This window comes from Melospiza melodia, chromosome 21 (genome assembly GCF_035770615.1).
Source record: "Melospiza melodia melodia isolate bMelMel2 chromosome 21, bMelMel2.pri, whole genome shotgun sequence".
Taxonomy (NCBI): domain Eukaryota; kingdom Metazoa; phylum Chordata; class Aves; order Passeriformes; family Passerellidae; genus Melospiza; species Melospiza melodia.
The window spans coordinates 10,869,362-10,888,351 of NC_086214.1; the positions used below are offsets into that span (position 1 = coordinate 10,869,362).

General features: G+C 42.2%; 1 protein-coding gene across 3 annotated transcripts in view; it reads left to right on the plus strand.

Annotated features, from left to right (window-relative positions):
* Positions 1 to 1,264: 1,264 nt before the first annotated feature.
* SPECC1 (sperm antigen with calponin homology and coiled-coil domains 1) overlaps positions 1,265 to 18,990 on the plus strand; it is a 73,475-nt gene continuing 55,749 nt past the window's right edge. The window contains exons 1-3 of one of the 3 annotated variants that reach the window (XM_063173844.1): positions 1,265 to 1,370; positions 10,390 to 10,566; positions 12,510 to 12,645. In XM_063173844.1, the coding sequence (XP_063029914.1) occupies positions 10,420 to 10,566; positions 12,510 to 12,645 (283 nt within the window). In that variant the 5' untranslated portion in view covers positions 1,265 to 1,370; positions 10,390 to 10,419. Of the gene's footprint in view, positions 1,371 to 10,389; positions 10,567 to 12,509; positions 12,646 to 18,990 lie in introns of those variants that run through there. The other 2 variants (XM_063173845.1, XM_063173842.1) reach the window with 2 other exon arrangements.

Sequence of the window (18,990 nt, forward strand, 5' to 3'; positions counted from 1 at the left end):
TCTTGTTCTGGCCTTTTAAGATAAGGCAAGAGCTCGTTACTCAAGAATATCAGAAAGTTGGATCCCAAATCCATAATCTTCAGAGGAGATTTGGCTTGACTCAATCTGTTTTTAGGGTTTGGTTACTCTATGATAGCAGTAGTGCTGCCAACACTGAGCTAAAACATAAATTTACTCTTGGCATAACATCAGCTTCCTTCAGGGCCCTTTGGCACCTTGAGTAAGGAGGGTGCAACAAGGTTGGAGTATTCAGATCCATCAACATCTACTAGAAATATCTACTGTAGTATCAACATTACTTAAATACCAGCTGCACACTGTTGAGAGGGAGAATTCCTGATCTGTAGGAATTCTTTGGTCAGGGAGACCAGAGGGTGATCAGACCCTCTCTAGACAGAATTGGACAAAAAGCCCTGTTTAAAACATGTTAGTTTTCTGTTTGAAATTTGGATTTGATGTCTTTTCATTCTCTCTGTCTCCTTCAACTTGATACTATCTCTGCTTGCTGTAACTCTGTTAAGACCTCCAGCCTTTTTCTTCCTGTTTTCAATCATGAAATTCTTTTCAAAAATCTTAAGGAAGAGGTTAACGTTCTCAAGCATTTGTTCGCTCTTGTCCTTTATTTGCTCTTTTCTAAATAAAGAACAGATTGACCCTTCTTGGGCAGCTCAAGTCACCCAGGATGATTCTGGTTACTTTTGTAAAAGCTTCTGTCTTAGTGCACTTCCTTCCCTCCACCCATTTTTCCACTTTGTTGAAGCAATGATGGAGGCAAGGGAAATGCCATCAGGTGTCCTGGCTGTGATTGCTGGCGCTCTGTGGGATGTATTCTTATGGAATAGAAAAGCTTCTGAAAGCTGCTTCTGTGTTTTCCTCTGAAAATGCCTTTTTCTGTGCCACCTCCTTGCCCTTTCTCTGTGGTATGTGCTGCATGTTTTTGCTTAATTGGATCATCCAGACCAGTTTGTGGTTTGTGCTCTGCCCAGTGTCCAGTCCTGCAGCTGGGGCTGATGGGACCCTGAAATAAACTCTTCATCTGCTTTAAGGATTGAAGCATCTCACTGCTCTGGACCTAGGCTTCAAATTGCTTTCTTGCATAAATCCTCCTTGCTTTGATGAAAATATAATATTTGTCATTCCCCTGAGTAAGCGAGTGCTGTGTGTGTGCTGAATGCTGAGGCGCCGGTGGAGCCAGCTCGCTTCCGTGTGTGAATCATTTCTCAAGCAGCTCTCTGTGTCTCTCTGCAATGTGGTTTTCCTCTCAGGGAAGCACTCAAGCCCTGAATTTTCAGTCTGGTTTGCACATGCTGTCAGAAGCTAGTGGGAGACACTTTTCTTTTTAACGCAGAAAAGAGGACGAGCTTTTTACTGTAAGTATTTTATTATCTTTTATTTCTTTTATGGGAACTGTATTATCTCTAGAAGGATTCTTGGGTCAGTAATGTATTTGTAGAGTGAATGACCCGGCTTTGCTCAACAACACTTTTTTCATAGCATCTCAATGTAAAACTAAATTGAATTAATCAAAAATAGGGTAAACACAGCTGTGTTAGCTGAAAATGGGCTGGGTGGGGGTGATCTAAAAGCCATTACAACCACAGAAAAAAATCCCCTCAGGAGAGCTGGCTACTGTATTTTCCTCCTGCTCAGCTACATTGATTTAGTGACAGAAGGGGTGAAGCTGTTCCTGCTTTTTCCTCTGGCAATTTACCGTTCTTCCCCAACAGTGAATCGAAGCAGGAGCACGAGCAGAGTTTCCTCTGCTGCTGCATGTGCACACAGTCCAGTGAAGGAAGGGCAGAAGGGAAGGGGCTGCTGAGCCAGGAGCTTTGGCAGCTCATGTCTGTGGGAGCAGGGACAGTGCTGGGGCACTCCAGCAGGCACCTCTGGCAGCCAGGGCTGGTCAGGTTCTCAGCAGGACCCTTTCATTACTGCACCTCCACTGTCGTCTTTAAAATTGTGCTGGGGATGAAGATTGGTCATAGAAACAATTGCAATAATAACAGCATTTATAGAGCAGGTAATATGGCAAAGTTGTAGAGATGTTAATTAAGCCCTGTGTGTGTAGCAGTAAAGGATTAGTGGTAGAACTGGTTTGAAAACAGGGATTCTCTACCTTTTCTCTTCTGTACAGTTCTAGAAATCCCCTACTGATCCTTTCTGGTTTGCATGTTTCTTTCTAAATTCAAGTGTTCTTTGCTGCTGTAACCTTGGCAGGAGAGAGAATACCTCATTTGCTCAGTGTTTTTTCTGCAGAATTTCTGTAACTACCACAGAAATTCCTCATCCTAACGTGCACTTGGCTATGTGCTACCCCTTCCATTTCTTGTGCAGCTCTAAACCAATTTAATTTCATTGTGAAGCCCACCAAAGTGGCTCATTCAGTCCATCAGTGGCCCCCAGTCACAGCTGCAAACTGATGCTTAGGTCTGTTCTGTTCCTGTTTGTTATGAATATCTTTAAAATGCAGAAGTCCTCTGGTTTCTCCTGCAGCTTTGGAGTTATGTCCTCATCTTTGCAAGGAGCCCTTTCTGTCAGAAGTTAAAACTGTCTCTCATAAACACTCAGAAGTTCCCAGTTTATGAACTTCAAGTGAGCTATTTTGCTCTTTAATGGGAGATAAATATCTCCTTAAGGGATAGCTTCCAGATCTCAGTTATTTCTCTGCACTGTGATGGATGGAAAACGGGAGTCAGGGAAACATCCCAGCATGTGGCAATCTGTGAGGCTGCTCGCTTGCGTGCTGTGTGACAGATGTTGATTTATCTAATTTTTGCTTTTTTTTCTGTGGGGTTCCTTTCCAAGGCAAACGAATGAGTCCATCTTCATAAATATCCTATTTAGTGAGCAATTATTTTACAAATGGAAAAACTAAGGCATGGGAAGATTGCAGGGCTGAGGGGGTATGATGATTCTGTGCTGAAGCTGAGGATGGAACCAGGTGGAATTCCATGGAATGCATTGCCTCTGGTACCATCCTTCCATGCTCAGAGGGGACAGGGAAGCTGCCACTCTCTGTTCCAGTCAGCATGACCATGTAGCCACATGCTGTCCATCTCTGCTGTTCCAAAAAAACATCATCATTCCTTTTCTTTCTTGTAGTTGTGTTTACCTTCTATGCTACCGAAAAACGTAATGGCAGGTAATTATCAGGCAAACCACTTGTAATTATTCTTAATTTCTTCAGCAATTATATAGCTCTTGCTCTATCTGAAATGAAACCTTCTTCTCTTCCTTCTTGTGGGCTGGCAATACATGAAGTGGCCGAATGTGTCACTTGCTTTGTGCTGTATTCACTGGGACAGCAGTTGAAAGAACGTGGATTAATGAGCAATAGCTGCTTTAAATGACTCTAAAACATTTTTGTTCTCAACCTGAATGTACTGAACATGAATTAAACCCATCTATTCAGGACAGAGTCATATTGGGGAAAGCCCAGAGTGACCTAATTCCTCACGATTATAACATGGCTATAACTTCAAAAAGGGAGTTTGGAGTCAATGCATCATTTTTAGCCTTCCTGAATCTTCCTGTGCATCCTTCAGTAACGTGGTGTTTGTGATTCAGAATTGCCACATCATGTAGAAAATTACAGCTGGGTTGGGAGTTTTGTTTTTATCCTCTCATTTATAAGATCAGGGGTCATAGGGAGGTAGCAGCATTTCTCTCCTGAGCTGTGTAATGGTAACTGGTTAGATAATCAGTGTGAGGAAGGAGGAGGAGATGGAGAATCCATGGACAAACAGTGTGATTCAAATACAGGACAGGCATGTTCCCAGGCATCTCCCAGTACAGCTTTGGCTCACTTTGCCAGCATCAGTCACTGTGCTGGATGACAGCAAAGATCTCTGTACTTTCCTGTCTCATAAATGGCCAGCACCATGGAACAAGGACAAGGGAAATGCAGCTGAACCAATTCCTTGTCCACGTGAGGATTTTGTTGTGATTTCTGCGTTTTTCTCATGTGATCTAAGGATGAGTGAAAGGCTGACAAATCCAAAACTCCAGGGAGAGCTTCTGTGGAGGAGGGTGGGCAGAAGGTTTTGCAGTGCTCTCCATGCCTGAAAAAGTCATCAATGACTCTGATGGCTGCTGTGGGAAGAGGATTTTATTTTGAATGATGCTGAGACATGAAGTTTTGCAGTTGCTGGCCTGGCCTCTTGGGGATGGTTTTGGAGGCTGAGTTGATGGCTGGAAATCTGTCACGTGTGGCTGCTTGGACCTGTCCTTGCCTGGGCCATCTCTGATCTTTGGACATCCTTGGAACCCTTCAGTACATTTGTGTGCTACTCAATAAACACCAATTGTAGGGCATTCTTGGAAAGACACTAAGGAAATAAGCAAGAAAAGCCAAACACAAAAATGTGAGCTGCTCCCTTACCACTGTGACCACAGATAAACTTTGTCTTTGGGAAGTTGAAGGGAGTTCCCATTACCTGTTTGCATCTGACACCATGGGGGGAAGGAAAGCAACTGGCTCTGCAATAGCTCCTTCTAGAGGAGAGGTAGAGCTGTATCCTCTGAAAAGAAAATTCTCATCTGATGCCACATTGAAAGTGCTCTTTTGATGTTGAAGAGTTCTACAGAAGAATCATTAAAGCAAAAATGCAAAGCAAGCTTCAACCCAAGAGTGACTAAATGGGTGACCTTGGCAATGTCTGTATCCTCATTTCTGTGTAGTTCTGTGGCTAAAATTTAATAGCATTTTTAACTCCTTGCAAGATCACTTCAATTCTACAGCTGCCTAGCTGTTTTAATTATAGTACAATCTTCTTCACTGTTTAAAGTTGAAAAATAATAATAATAGCACTAAAACCATCTTTCTTGAGGCATGAATAAAACCAGCAGAATTTGCCCTGCTGTCTGGACATGAAAATTTCCAAGTGATGTCTTGTCTCCTGGTCCTCTACCAGCAAACCACGAAAATTCAGCTGCAAATGAGATTGGAAAGAGAGTCTGCTGAGGTAGACCAGAGGAAACTGTGAAGTGTCTGGGGTGGGTTTATAATTGATTCTTTTTGGACAGCAAAAGCAAGAGGAGCATTAGAGATGAGGCTTTGGGAAATGGGTATTTTTTTTTATCTGAGTTGTGTTTGGGTGGAAGCAAGTGGTCTGGCTTGGTGGTGTTTTTTTTTTTTTTTTTTTTTTTTTTTTTTTTTTTTCTTTTTTGTTTTGTTTTGTTTTTTTCTGGGCTTTTTCATCCAATCCTAATTAAAGCTAAGCTTTGTACAAGCAAGAATCCAACAAGTGACTGCTTGGAGGAATGATGGAGGAAGGTTGCACTGAGAGCCTCAAATACATCAAAACAAGGTAATAGGAGTTGAAGCAAAGAGAGACTGGATAGATACAGAAATTCTGCTGAGGTTAAAGGAGCAGATGCCTGAGGAAATCTGTTAAGGGTGACCAAAGGACTAACAGTTTGTTTTTATTTTTTAGCCTGATCTTATTTCTAAATGAAATTTTCTCTATGCCATCTATCTCCACATTACCAATTACTGTATTTGGACTATCAGCTTCCCTGGTTTGATTCCTAATATCAGTTAAGAAATCAAGATGAGTCATATGGAAGCATCTGTCAAGCCTAAAAATTGTTGTTTAAAGTTAATTGATGTGAAAGGCAGAAAAGAATTCTATTTTAGCCCAGCTGTCTATCCTGCCATGCAGCTTCCTACGTGCCACTAGAAAATGCTTTACAGTTTACTGAACTTGTTAGATATTTCTATGTTCTAGTTGATAGTTTCTCTGAAAATAGCAGAAGTTGATTAGAGGGAAAATAGTAGAAGCATGATGCAGATTTTACAAAAAATAAAAAGAAAATCGTGCTTTGAATTCATGAGTGTGTGTTACAAAGCTTCTGGAATAGTCTGACCTTGGGATGTAATGAAAAGTAACTGAATTACAGGAAAATGGCACTGGGGACTGTGGGGTTTGACCCACCAAGGTCACACGTGTGTCCTTTGAGGGCCTTAGGTGCAGAGCTGGGACTGTGGCCTCATCCTTCAGGACTGCTGGGCATTCCCAGGTCCTGGTGAAGCTGCCATCTGGCACATTCCTCTCCAGATTCAGTAATGAGCTTTCATAATTCTTTATTTCTTTCCTTTTCCCAAAGCAACTTGTGCATGACTCTGCTTTAATTTGAGTGTCCTGCTGAGTCCTGACACACAGACATGTGCACCAAAACCTAAATTGTATAACAATTATATATGGGGTACAGATGCTTTCCATCCCCCAACAGGGATTTTCCTGGGTAATTTAATTTCTACAGATATGCTAATAATTTTTATTTATTTAATAGTGCAAATCCTAGGTTTCTTGACTGTGAAATAATATTGCTTATCACTCAAATCAACCTATCAATTTTCTTTAGTTCTTCAGAATACAATAGCCTTTAATAGTCAGCAGAATGTGTGTCCTAGAAGTTTATTCCCCAGAACTGGTGAACTCCTCTTTTGATCCACAGCCAAGTCTAAAGATCCTGGAGCCCTGGTGTTGCTTCTGCTGATGCTGACTGCCTGTGAGTTAGGATAAATTCTTAATCCAGTTTTCCTAGCCATAAAATGGGAATCATTCTAGGCTAGTTCTAAAGACTTTTACTAATAAATGCATGTGGACTGACTAACAAAGAAATGTCTGGGTTCTCAGCCTTTAATAAAACAGTAAAATTTCAAGTAAAATGGACTGCAGAACTTCTGCCAACTGCCAAAATAGTCCTCATCAACATATTCCAAACATCCTTTAAAATACCAGTAAAAAAGGATGAACTGTATAGCATGGCCTGAATTTTTAAAGGCTGATGCCTGCAGGGAATTCTGAGGATTACTGAGACAAGAAGCTCTGTCAGGACCAGCTTTACATTTTTGGTAAACCTGATTATCATTTGCAGTACCTGTTTCAGAGGAGGAGTGTATTCAGACACCACTTTTGGGTATAAAAGATTTTTAAAAACCCAACCCCAAGCCCCTGCAGTCTGGAAGTGCCTGGCAATAGAACCAATTTTGCTAAGTTATGTTTTGCTGAGCCCTCATTTATTTCAGCATGGGGTTGTTTCCTCAGTTTCAGAGTCCAGCTCCAAGCAGGGTATGCTGCAGGGATTTAGTCTGGCCAGCTGAGTGCCCTGCTCTGGCTGATGCCCAAGAGGGAGTTTGAATTTCAGGCTGGCAGTAATTGTTTGCTTCCTAAGGAAAATTCCCTGTGAAAGGTGCAAAAATGAAAACTAAAACCACAGAGCTTGAGGCATTGCTTAAAGCAAGTCATTTTCCCATGAGAATCAGCTCTCCTTTGAAATGTATTGACATAGAATGGATGTAAAACAGGTGCTTTTTGTCCCTGTGTTTGCAGGAACAGCTTGGTTGTGTCTCTTGTGGAAAGCTCCTTCTCTTTAAAATCTCCCTGGGGATAGGCTAGAGATCAAACCAGTCTCTTTGGGGTCCTTGTGGAAGGCTGATATTTAGTGAAAATTCAGCAGAGTTACTTCTAAGACACAAGTAGATAAGAGCTGGATTGGATGTTTTTAATAAATGTGCTGTATTTACACCAGGATAAGAAAAACCTCCTTGCCAGGGCTGGGTGTCCTGACTGGTCCTGAACTCCAGGTTTTCCATTGTCCCCCCTGCTCACCCCTTCCATGGAGCTTTTTGCTTTGCTTGTTTCATTGTAATGCAATAAATTGCTTTTGGAGGAGGGGGAAAGCTGATGGTGACTCTGAGAATGGATTTTCTGCTCTCATCAAAGAACAGCAGGACTTTTTTTTTCACTTTTTTTTTTTCTTGAAGTACTTTTATTTTGCACTACTGAAGCAGTGCTTCTAATAACTCAAATATGTGTCACCTACTTAGGAACGAAAGCAGCTTAGGATGTGCAACCTGGCTTGATGCTTTGAAGTACATATAAGGCTTGTGGAAAGTCCTGGAATCCCACTTCAGAGATGGAAATCTTTATCTACAAGGCAAGTTCAGGTTAGCCAAATACCTGAGAAGTCTTAACTCCATCTTTTACAAATGCCAGTTCTCCTATAAATACATGGGAAAGCTAATAATAAACACTAATAAATCCAGGTATTTCTTCTCAATTTTAGTTTCATCTGCTTGGTGCAGTAAAATGTTATTGAATCCACATGGCAAATAATTCAGCTCTCTTTACATGAAGGAGCCAGTTTGCCTTAGGCTACTGACTGGATTTCTTGAATTGTGGTTTGGGTTTTTTCTTTAACTACCTCTTCCTTTTACTCCTAACATCATGCTCTAATGAGCATATCACTCCACTGCAACTTGAAAATGTCATGGATGACTCAAAATTAAATTCCTTTCGGTATCAAGACAGCATCTGTACAGCTTAAGGCAGGAAAATGAGGTACAGTTATGAAGAAAACCAGAGGGTATAATAAAGCAGTGTATGTGCAACCACTGGATCTGCAAAAAACCTAAATCTGCATAATTTGGAGATGTAATCAGCAAGAGAGTTTGCATGTGTAGTTGCCTGTTCACCCATATAAATACAGTGAATGTTAAAAGGATTAAGAGCCTGTTAAAAGATAAGTTTTTAAATATTGTAAGCACCAAAGCTTGCTAAGGTGGATCATGAGCAGTGGGAATGCTAAATTATATCATCTATTGTGATATAGTTTACACATCTGTCAGGGCTTTAAACCAGTGATCAGCATAATCATCACCAAAGGCTCTTAATGAGATCAGTGGATGGCTCCTCACTGGATGTGTGAAGAATTTTAATGGGGTAATGCCTATACTTAGCAACAACTACTAACTTTTTAATTCCTTTATTTAGGAGCTGATAGGGAAGTGCTATGGAGAGAGCAGACAGCCCCCCCCTGCAAGAGGCAGCAAGGACAAATAGAGGGAATGTCACTTGCTGGCTTTGTTCTCTGTGAACAGCAGCTGAGCACTTGACATTCCTTCACCTCCGTGCAGAAGCACTCCCTGAACAGACCGAGGTGGCACCTGCAAAGTGCTGTCACTGTCACATCCACCCTGGGCCCTGACAGAGCTGTGTCCTGGCAGTTCAGTGAATGCTCTCATTTATGAATGTGAAAGCAGGGACAAAGCAAATTATGGGATGTAAAACGTGACCAGAGCCCCTCCTGACTCAGCCAGGAATAAATTGTTTCAGTGTCTCTGTCAAGGTGTTGCTGCCCAAGCTCACTGTCCCTCTGAGCACCTTGCTGGGCACTGGGCACTCTGTGGGTGAGGGAATTGCCCAGACTTTGCATATGAAGAAAAACAAATGGCAAATTCTTAGTTTAGCTGATAGTTACACACGTAAAGAAATTCAAAGAGATTTATTAATGTATTTCCAGCGTTTCATCCTGTGCCTGTGGATATTCTGGTTACCTGCTTAACAGACAAGTTACCCTCTGCCTACACAAGGCTGAGCCATAGCTGCATCCTGTGTCTATTTTGGAAAATGAAGAAAAATGTTGCTCATACGAAGTGGGGGAGGACAGGAGATATCAGGCCACCTCCCCTCCCTCACATTCCCAGCCCAGCAGGCTCGCGGGACTTGGAAAAAACATCCAAATAATTCTTTTATTCTGCTCATGGTGTGGATTGGGCAGTGGCTGGTGGAAATGAATGGGTTTAGATCTCCAGGAGTGCAGGGAGCTGTTTAACTGGCAGCTGTCAGCCTGCTGAGGGAAACAGGCTGCTTGTTCCTGCTGGCAGCTGAAACGTCTTCAGCTACATCCAAAAAAAGGAAACCATGTCTGTTTGCTGGTTCCTGGCAGGATTTCTCTCTTGCATAAGCTTATCTCTGAGGAATAGTGGATCTGGATCTTTGTTTGCAAAGAAGTTGGGGTTTTTTTCACTATGTTTTGTGAGTCGTGGTATTGTGGAACGTGTTTTTATCACTGTGGCAACATCAACTGCTGCTCCTCTAGAAGACTCTGATAAGGTAAAGATATATTTTCCACCCATCTGAGGAAACTTGCTTCTCATGTGAATTTCTAAAAGTGATTGTTATTTCAGTTGAAGATGCTGGACCTAATGGTAAAATAAGTATTCTTCCTTTTATCCCATGGTTACTTTAAACTGCTGTGGGCTTCAATGTTCTCAGTTGCTCTTCCATTGTGCTTCAGCATTCACAGGTGTTCTGTTGTGCCTGAGGGAGATTTTGGGACTTAAATAGTCCCCCAAAAAGTTAATGTTCCTTCTCTGGTTGGTATGAAAAGTAAAAGTGGCTGTGGCCTGCTCTGAAGGTTACTCTAGGTTACTCAGTGTTGATGTTTGTGAGAGAGGGCATCAAGATTATCATGGCCTTTTCAGCCCTTTAAACTCATGCCCGATATCACTCTTGCCTTTCAGGTCACACAAAGATAAGTTATATTTTTGTATAAGTGCATGAATACATATAAACTTTTTAATTTTTTTTTCTTTTTTAGAGTCTGTAGACTGAATTACTTGGGAAGAAAATGAAGAGTAGTGCCAGGCCTTGGAGTGCAATAGCAAAGCAAGGGAGCCATGGAGTTGACAGAGGGAAACCTCTTCCCACCACCTCCACAGGAATGAAGACATCAAAGTCCTCCACTTCCCTGGCCTTTGAATCCCGGCTCAGCAAGGTACAAATCCTTGGAGACTCTTCAAGTATTCCAGTCTTGATCCAGGTTTAAGCTTTGGTTTAGTCCTCAAACTACCACACCCACTGTGTTAAGTGCAGGGAGATTTAAATTTTGTTGTATATTAAATTAATACACATTTCTCAAAGTATTTTGCATGTACTGAATCTGTACACTCTGTGTGTGAGGGAATTGGCTAAACTTTGAAGTTGGGGAAAAACAAATGACAAATTTCTAGTTCAGCTGATAGTTACACATGTAAAGAAATTCAAAGAGATTTATTAATGAATTTCCAGCATTCCTAAAAACCTGTGCCTCTCCCTTCAGGGCAAAATATCTTAACAGAAGACATTGCAATGTAACAAATGCATTTTATGAATCCTATTTTTTTTTATACAGATATATTTTAAAAAATAACAGAAACTTCTGTCCAAGTACTGTTTTTAAGAAAATGGAGTAATACACCTGAAATGCTGCTGCATCTGCACCCTTGCAGCCAGCAAACAGAAATAACCTGGTCATCCAAACCCAGGCCAAGGTTGTAACTTTCCAGTAATAAAGTTTAATGAACAGTACATAGCAGGGTACAGTATTTAGATCTTCTCTTGATTAAAACTTCATTAATTGTCACAGTTTTTCAAGGAAAGGATTAATTTGTTGAACTTGCTGTGCAGACTCCAAGATGCAGTTACCAATAGGGTACTTCAGTGCTCCAGGCAGGTTATGCTGTGTGGTTGAGGCAGCATCTCTGAAGGAATGCTACTGAGGACACTAATCAGGAAATCTGATACGATTGATTTGTTAAATTTAGTGTTAATTGTGGAGAGATTTCTTCCTAATGACAGCTAATGACTTCAAATTGTATCCAGCTGTAAATGCAAAATCATCAAAGTGGCTTGCTTGAAGAAAGGGAGTTGAAAAGGCACTGCAGTTGCTGCTGTAGGGAAGAACACATTGAAGAAATTACTTCAGAGAGACTGCAGAACTCTCCGAAGGTCAGAAAGTCAGGTTGTTCCATTCTCCTCCTGAGAGTGAGCTGACAAAACCTCTGCCAGAAGGAAAAATGTTCGTTGTTTGGTATCCTGGAGCACCATCAACACTTCAGCTATTGAAACTTATGGGCTCACAGGGTCCAGGAAACCACAGGCTCTGAGTCAAGAGGAGGAGATTAAAGGGAGAAGGAATTAGAGTTGAAAGATTTCATTTTGCCTGAATGTTTCAGATTCAGGAACTACTAAATAGGGGCAGTGCTTGTTGTGTGCTCTCTTTTCTCTTAACCCAGCAGTGGGGTTCAGCCTGAGCTTCAGTGGCAGTGGACAACTTCAAAGGAAGTGGATTTTCTTTTGAGAAAACACTTTTGGTGTCCACAAACTCAAAAGTATAGGAAAACTACTGCTCTAGGGAGACTCTCCTAAGCTTTGGTCTTAAAATACTTAAAGTATTTTTCCTGAAATTAATTAGAAACTGTTACTAGAGGCACACGAATGGGAAATCCGCTGACCAAAGTTCTGGGATAAACTGTAACTCCTGCTTGCTGAAGCAAGATAATTTCAGTGTTTCTCTTTGAATCTTACCTTGTCCTTGTGTTCCATGGGTTTCTTGAGTTGGCACTTAGAGCAGACTTGTGTCACCAGATTCCTTCCCAAAAAGTTGCCAGTAGACCATTCCTGTAAACTGTTTTCTCATTGCCTTTCAATTATTTGCCTTTTTGAACAGTCTTTCCCATTTTCATTCCTCGTTCTTGGAACAGTGCTTTATCCCTTAACCCACTTCACAAAAACCTAGAATGGAATGCAAATACAAAAATTATGTACTCCAATTATCAAGGCAATATTCCCATGGGGCTACTTTATGGAACTGTTAATTTTTTTCCCAAAGAATCTTGCATTTTGAACTAACTAAGGGGAATATTCAGGGTCCTGACCTGTTCCCCCTCTGTGTCACAGCTGAAGCGGGCGAGCAGCGAGGACATGCTCACCAAACCCGGGCCAGCAGCAGCTTCGGGAGTGTCCAGGCTGAAGAAGACAATCACAGCAGGAGCCATCTCAGAGCTTGCCGAGAGCCGGCTGAAGCCCAGCACAGGTGGGCACAAAGATGCTGCGAGCCCAAGGTGCTGTGAGCGTCACTCGCTTTGCCAAGGTCCCAGCAGTGTCCCCTGTCCCCTTGCGGCACAGCCGTGTGGCAGTCGCAGGACGCTGTGCTTTGCATCCCGCCCCCCAGGAGCCAGGGATACCAAGTGAAAAGGGATGCACCGGGCGGGTTTAGGAGCCGAGGCAGCCCCAGCAGCCGGGCAGTGGCGCCGGTGCCCCGCGGCTCCGGGCAGGATGGACCCGGCTCCAGGGCAGGACAGCACCGCTGTCTGAGGGTTTCCCCATTTATCAATAGCAATCTCTCTTCTCTCTCTACCGAGTGAGCAGAGCTGCTTCCCCGCTGCTCCTGGGACTCGCAGAGGTGCGAGAACAAAGAGCAGCCCTGGGCATCCTCTGTGCAGCCTGTGCTGCTCCTGAGCTAGCCCGGGGCACGCTCTCCCCAGCAGCCTCAGCCCCATCCGCTTGTTCCCATAGGTTTCAAACCTAAGCCTGTTTCCAAAGGCAGCGACACCATCTGCATACCAAGGGCTTCGGTGCAAGCGCTCTGCTTTCCCCCAGGAGCTCAGCAAATGCTTGCTTTTGTCTGCTCCCTGGTGGCATTTCCAAGGGAATGTGAGCTCTTATTAAATTTGACCATGACCTCCCTATTTGTCACAGCCTCTGCAGGTTTTGACTGTGTGACAGAACAATGTTACTAACCAGAGAGAGATTTCTGTTTTTAAAAAATGAAATATAAAAACCTTTATATACCCTTGGAAGAAAATGATGTGCCTTGTAACTGCACAAATGTTTCATAGTAACCCAAAGACAGATCCAATTCTGCTGTTAATCAGTGTGTAAATCCTCAAATTTAATAGTGACTAGCTGTATCCAAAGGAATTTGGGATTCACAAGCCAATAAAGAGGCATGATGCTTGGGAGGAGCCAGGCAGGGAGATGAAAACCTGTACAGATGATGCAGCACAGGATCCTGGGAATGCAGCCAGGGAAACAGCGCTGCAGGGAGTCCAGAGTGGAATATGTCTGTCAGACACCAAAACACAAGCATGGAATAGAGAGCCCTCTTCTGCATGCAGCTATAATAACTGGGGCTGGAGGAGGGAGATTTATGATGAGGACTGCTTTAAATACAAAGGCTGGAATGGTTTATGGAGGTCAGGTTACATCTGGGTGTTGCTTGGCCACTTTAAATCACATCATTGGATATAACCTCATGTATTGCTTTGCATCTGCATTTGTAGAAGCATGAATGGGAATATTAATGCTAAATGAAAAGAGAACAAGTGTATAGATAAACACTAAGAATGTATGTGTTACTACTCTAAAATGGTTTTTAACCTAGAGAGAACTGTTTTAAGTGTGTATACAGTGTCTTCTTACATGTCTGTTTTTACAGTGGTTCCATAATCTGAAAGAGTGTTTGAAAGCCCAGCTGTATGCTGAGGTGTCATTGTCAGGGCCACTGGAAGGTGCTCGATCTTATTGAGGAAGGTTACAGAGATGAATGCTTTGTCACCCTGGAAAATACCAATAGTCCCACTAAAATGGTGCATTGTTGCTAAGAGCACTAACAGTGAGCATGGCAGAGGGCACTGCATGTTCTAGGGGACAGAAGTAGGAAAGGAGAGAACGTTTTCAGCTGCTGTGTTTTATTGCAATGGCTTCCCAAAGAGTCTGATTGTGATCAAGATGCAAAGCTGACTATGGAGCTCATCCAAGTGAGAAGGTTCCAGTAGCTGGGGAATGCAGATGTTTGTGTAGGTAGCCAAATGTGTAAATCTAGAAATTTATTCCAAAATCACTTTCTTTTGTTTCTTTGATGGCCTTCATCTGTTCTGTGTTTTCCTTTAATGTCTTCACTGTAGGCATTATCTCTCCCCCTTGTTTGGGCTTTTTTGTCTGTTACTCAAGTGAGTGATTTGAGTATTTTACTGAAATGATATTCTATGAGCTCCAGCCACACTCTGATGGTACCCAGTTGGTATAATAGTCCTGTGTGAGAGAATTTAAAGTGAAAAAGGAATGGAAATACAAAAGCTTAGGTTTCTTTCTTCTTTGGGTGTGACTGTCCACCATTTGTGTGCTGACCTTGAGCAGGAAGACATGTTCCAAATGCTGCAGATAATAAATAATTGACCTAAAGGTTGGTTGTTTAAATAAGGTTGTTTCTGTGCTGCCCTTGGTGGAGTTTCAGTTATTTATTCCAGTCTTTTATTGATGGAACTACCCCTGCCTGCCCTGCTGGGAGCTGACACAGTAAATCATAAACAACTTAAAGGGGGATGAGGCCAAGCCCATGGATCCATCCTTGGCAAGTGCAGTTGAGCAAATGGAGCTGGAGACTGATTCTGGCTGGAAGTTCTGAGCTGTGCTGTTTGGTTTTGTAACTCCTTGGCAGTTTTGAAATCCCAGGCAGTGGGAAATGACACACAGAGAAAAAGAAATGTCTTGTATTCCTTATCCACAGTGTGATGTCTTCCCATGTGCTGTCCTGAAGTGGTTGTTTGGGTTTGTTAAAGCCAGGCTTACAGAACTCTGGCATTGTTTTTAATGTCTCAGTAGATGAAAAAGGGCTGGAAAATTGTAAAACATGAGCAAGAGTTCACTAATCTTGGAATATATTGATGTTAATGCATGTACTTATAAAGCCATCTAGTCTTTGAAGCCATATAGCAAAGAAATGATTGTGAAATATATTAATAGAGAAGTTTGTGTATTCATGAGAAACTAGGACTGTCTTCCCCTAAGGTTCAGGATTGTAGGAAATCAATGACTTCAGATTCTGCTCCTTTGAGGTCTGCAAGCCAAATAACCTTAAAAAAGCAATTTCACAGAGAATTTCAAAGCTTCTTATGTGATCACATACCTCTCAGGAAGAGCATTGCATGGCAGGACTGGTATGCAAATAAAAAATTTGAGGTTCGGGCAGATGAAATTACTTTCTCAATAGAGCCTGGAAGTCATTCCAAATCCTTGCTCTGAGTTCTGTCATTCAGTCCATACAAACTCCCAGTTCAAGCACTTTCTGAGTCTTCCCTGGAGGCTGTCTGGGTTAATCATGTTCCTGTGCTGCTTTGATGTGATTTCAGTGGCAACTGCTATTATCTGTCAGGTTGGACAGGAACCAAAAAGAGTCTGGACATAGCCAGGATGTGGGCATGGCACAGTCCAGTCACACATCATCCAAAAGCACTGAGACTATTTCAGCCCTTCCCATTTCTCACAAATATATTGATTTTTATATCAAGCGCTGCCAGCTCCAGTATGAGGTATCAGTTATCCCTGAAATGTAATTAAGAGATAGCTGTACTTTTTCTCAGGCTGCTTCATCAGCTTATTTATAATAGCTAAATAAAGGCTAAATCTCTTTAGACATGATTTGCCTCAGAAACAATAGGAAACTGTCAATAACAATGTTATTATCACCTACCTTAGCATTTATAGAAATTCTGGCTATTTTACTGACAAGCTCAAGTTTTCTCTAAAGGCCAAAGCAGGAGACAGGTGCTACATCTTTGGGGGCTGGGAGAAGCCAAGATGCCAGCAGGACTGTGAGGAGTGGCCTGCTGTGTCACCCCCTGCTCCATCAGAAATTACCATTTATTACTCTGCATAAAATGGGAAAGTCAATACTTGGCCTGAATTTTCAGCCAAAATAACAAAAACCTGTTGCTTTCTGTGTGTTCCTGCTGAGTTGATTCACATCCAAGGCTGGAGATGGTGCCAATCCAGGAGCATAGAGGAGGGAAGCTCAAAGATATTAAGAGTTTCAATTATCTCCTCAGCATCTCACGTCGAGGCTCTGAACTCTGCAGGTTACCTGGACAAAAGCTGCTAATCCCAGAATGGAACATTGCCAGCATTGGAAATGAAGCTGCTCTGCAACACAGGCTGCTGTAATAAACCCTGCAAATTAAATAGGGAAACAAAAATACCAAGAGATTTGGCATAATCAGGGAAAACTATAGAAGGGCCTGAGGCTTATGTTCTGTTGTGGCACAGTTTGGGTTGAACAATCTTCAGTAAGGAGGGGCTCTGCTTTGATGAGTTTTTCTGTGATTTGTCATTCACATTCCTGCCAGTTAATGTCCCAGTGACTAAATGTGATACCTGTGTATCTTCAATTCCTTCCTAGTGCTGGTAGAGCACATACCATTCCTCCATTTGTCCATCATTGTTTTTTCATGCAGTTTATGTGAAAAGAAAAGTCTTGATTTCTCTCTGAAACAGCTGCTTGCAGCTTTTCTGTGCAAATAGTGCTGGTATTCAGAAAAGAAAGTCTTTAACTAAATGAGGCCAACTGGTCCCTGCCAGCTCTGGTGTTAGTGCTGGGAAAGTTTGAATATCCCTGGTGAGACTTGTTCACCTGTGGCTGATTCCAGAGGGGAGGCTGGTGTGTGGTTTTATTGCACATAGCACTCATTAGATATGCTTCTTTCCCAGCAAAATTGAAAATGTGCCATGCTACAGATTTCAGAGATTCCTGCATGTTCAGAGAATTGTCATTTTCAGCTTGCTATTTGATAGTAATATAGGGACTCTATCAAATTTGTCTTCTCTCAGCCAACTTCTCTGCTTGTGATGTGGGGTAAAAATTTAGGTTAATGTGAAGCTAATCCAGACCAGAAGCTTTCCTTCCATGGCCAGAAAATTCAAGGAAGTATCTTTTTATTTAAAAGCTTTCTTTAAAAAAGAAAAAATCCTTGTGAAAAAAAAAAATAATCTGACAATTTAGCAGTTCATAAGATGCTAATGCACCCCAATTAGGACAGGAAAAAGGAAAGTGATTTCTGTTGAAGGACAGCTCTCTGACCTTGGGGCCCTTTTACTCTGCCATACATCAGCTTTTGACAGCGCCTGCTTTTTGTGATCTGCCGCATCAAAGCACTGCTATAGGTCTGGGAGAGGTGGCTGCACTTTGCATTCAGGCTCGTTACTGTCTCGTTTTCCTTGTGAACGATGGTGCCAAGTGTGAGGGACACTAATGAGATCGGTATGTTCTGTTCCACCAGGCTCCACTGCAAATGGCTGAGCTCATCTGGGCTTTCCCAGGAGCTTTAAATATGCTTCAAAACCTCATCTGGAAAGCCACTTGCATTTTACTCCCCCTTCCAGGTACAAGACACAGCTCTTGCATAATTATTCTATATCCAAAAGTGGTATAAAAAGGAAAAGAGGACTCAAGATATTGCTTTGTCAGGCTGTCATTCAAATTGGCAAGAAGTGCTGCAGGAATTTAGCATGCAAAGCAGTGGAAATGTGTCTGCATTTACATCCAGAGCTCTGCATGCAGCTGGCTATGCATATTGACATCTACACATATCTATAAATATCTGCTAGGATGTTTAACATATTGCTACAACCATGAACCTGAACCCTCCTGGCATCCCTTAGCAAAATGTTTCCTCTGTGTGTGATTTCCCCAGGTGTCAAGTAGTCAGACTGAGTTTCAGCACCAGTTTAGAAGATTTCACCCACTGTCCTCTGAAGGGAAAGCTAAAGATTTGAGGCAGATCAAATCTGGCATTCCAGATTTAGGTTATGGCTGCTACTTGTCAAGTTTCTCTTACTGCTTCTTACAAGGATTTTTTTTCTTGGCACAGCTTGCAAATACAGTTGTTGATTGCTGATGCCTTTGCTGAAAATATTCTTGTATTATATTTATTGCTGTGTTGTTTTTCATGTTCTTTGAAGCTTTGCTCTTTCCCTCTGTAAGCCATGGGCAGTTGTGCATTCTGGAACGGCTGGGAAGGGGGGCTGCTTCACATGACTGTTCTCCAGGCATCTTTTTCCTCTTTGATAACTGGCAGTATAGTGAGACCAATGCATTTAGAGGCTGTCTGGTAGGATTTCTGATACCTGATCCTGTTATGGATAACAGGCTTTTTGAGAGGCATTCACAGGCTGGCTGCAGTCATCTTGCATTATTAAACAAGTAGGAATTAACTTCTGCTGACAACACTGTCTGCAGAATGTACCCTTTTCAAGCTTTCTTGCTGTCCTAATCTACTGCAGAATTTACATGTCCTGTGATGAATCTCTGTTAACACATTCTGAGATTCTGCATTCAGCCTCTTGTTAAAACCACCTGTGAAAAAGCCCCTTTTCTGTGGCTGTTCCCTGAGAATGACTTTGTTGGCACACGTGAGCCCCTCTGGGAGCTGAGCCAGCTCAGAGGATTCAGTGTGTGGTAGGGACACTGAAATGCTGGGTCCTGAAGGCTGCAATGACTTAACTCATTAAATTGTTGACAGTTAATTGGCTCAAGGCAACATGTATAGGGAGGATTCATTACAGCTATAAGGGAGCTGTGGTGATCCCAAAAGCTTTTCTAGGG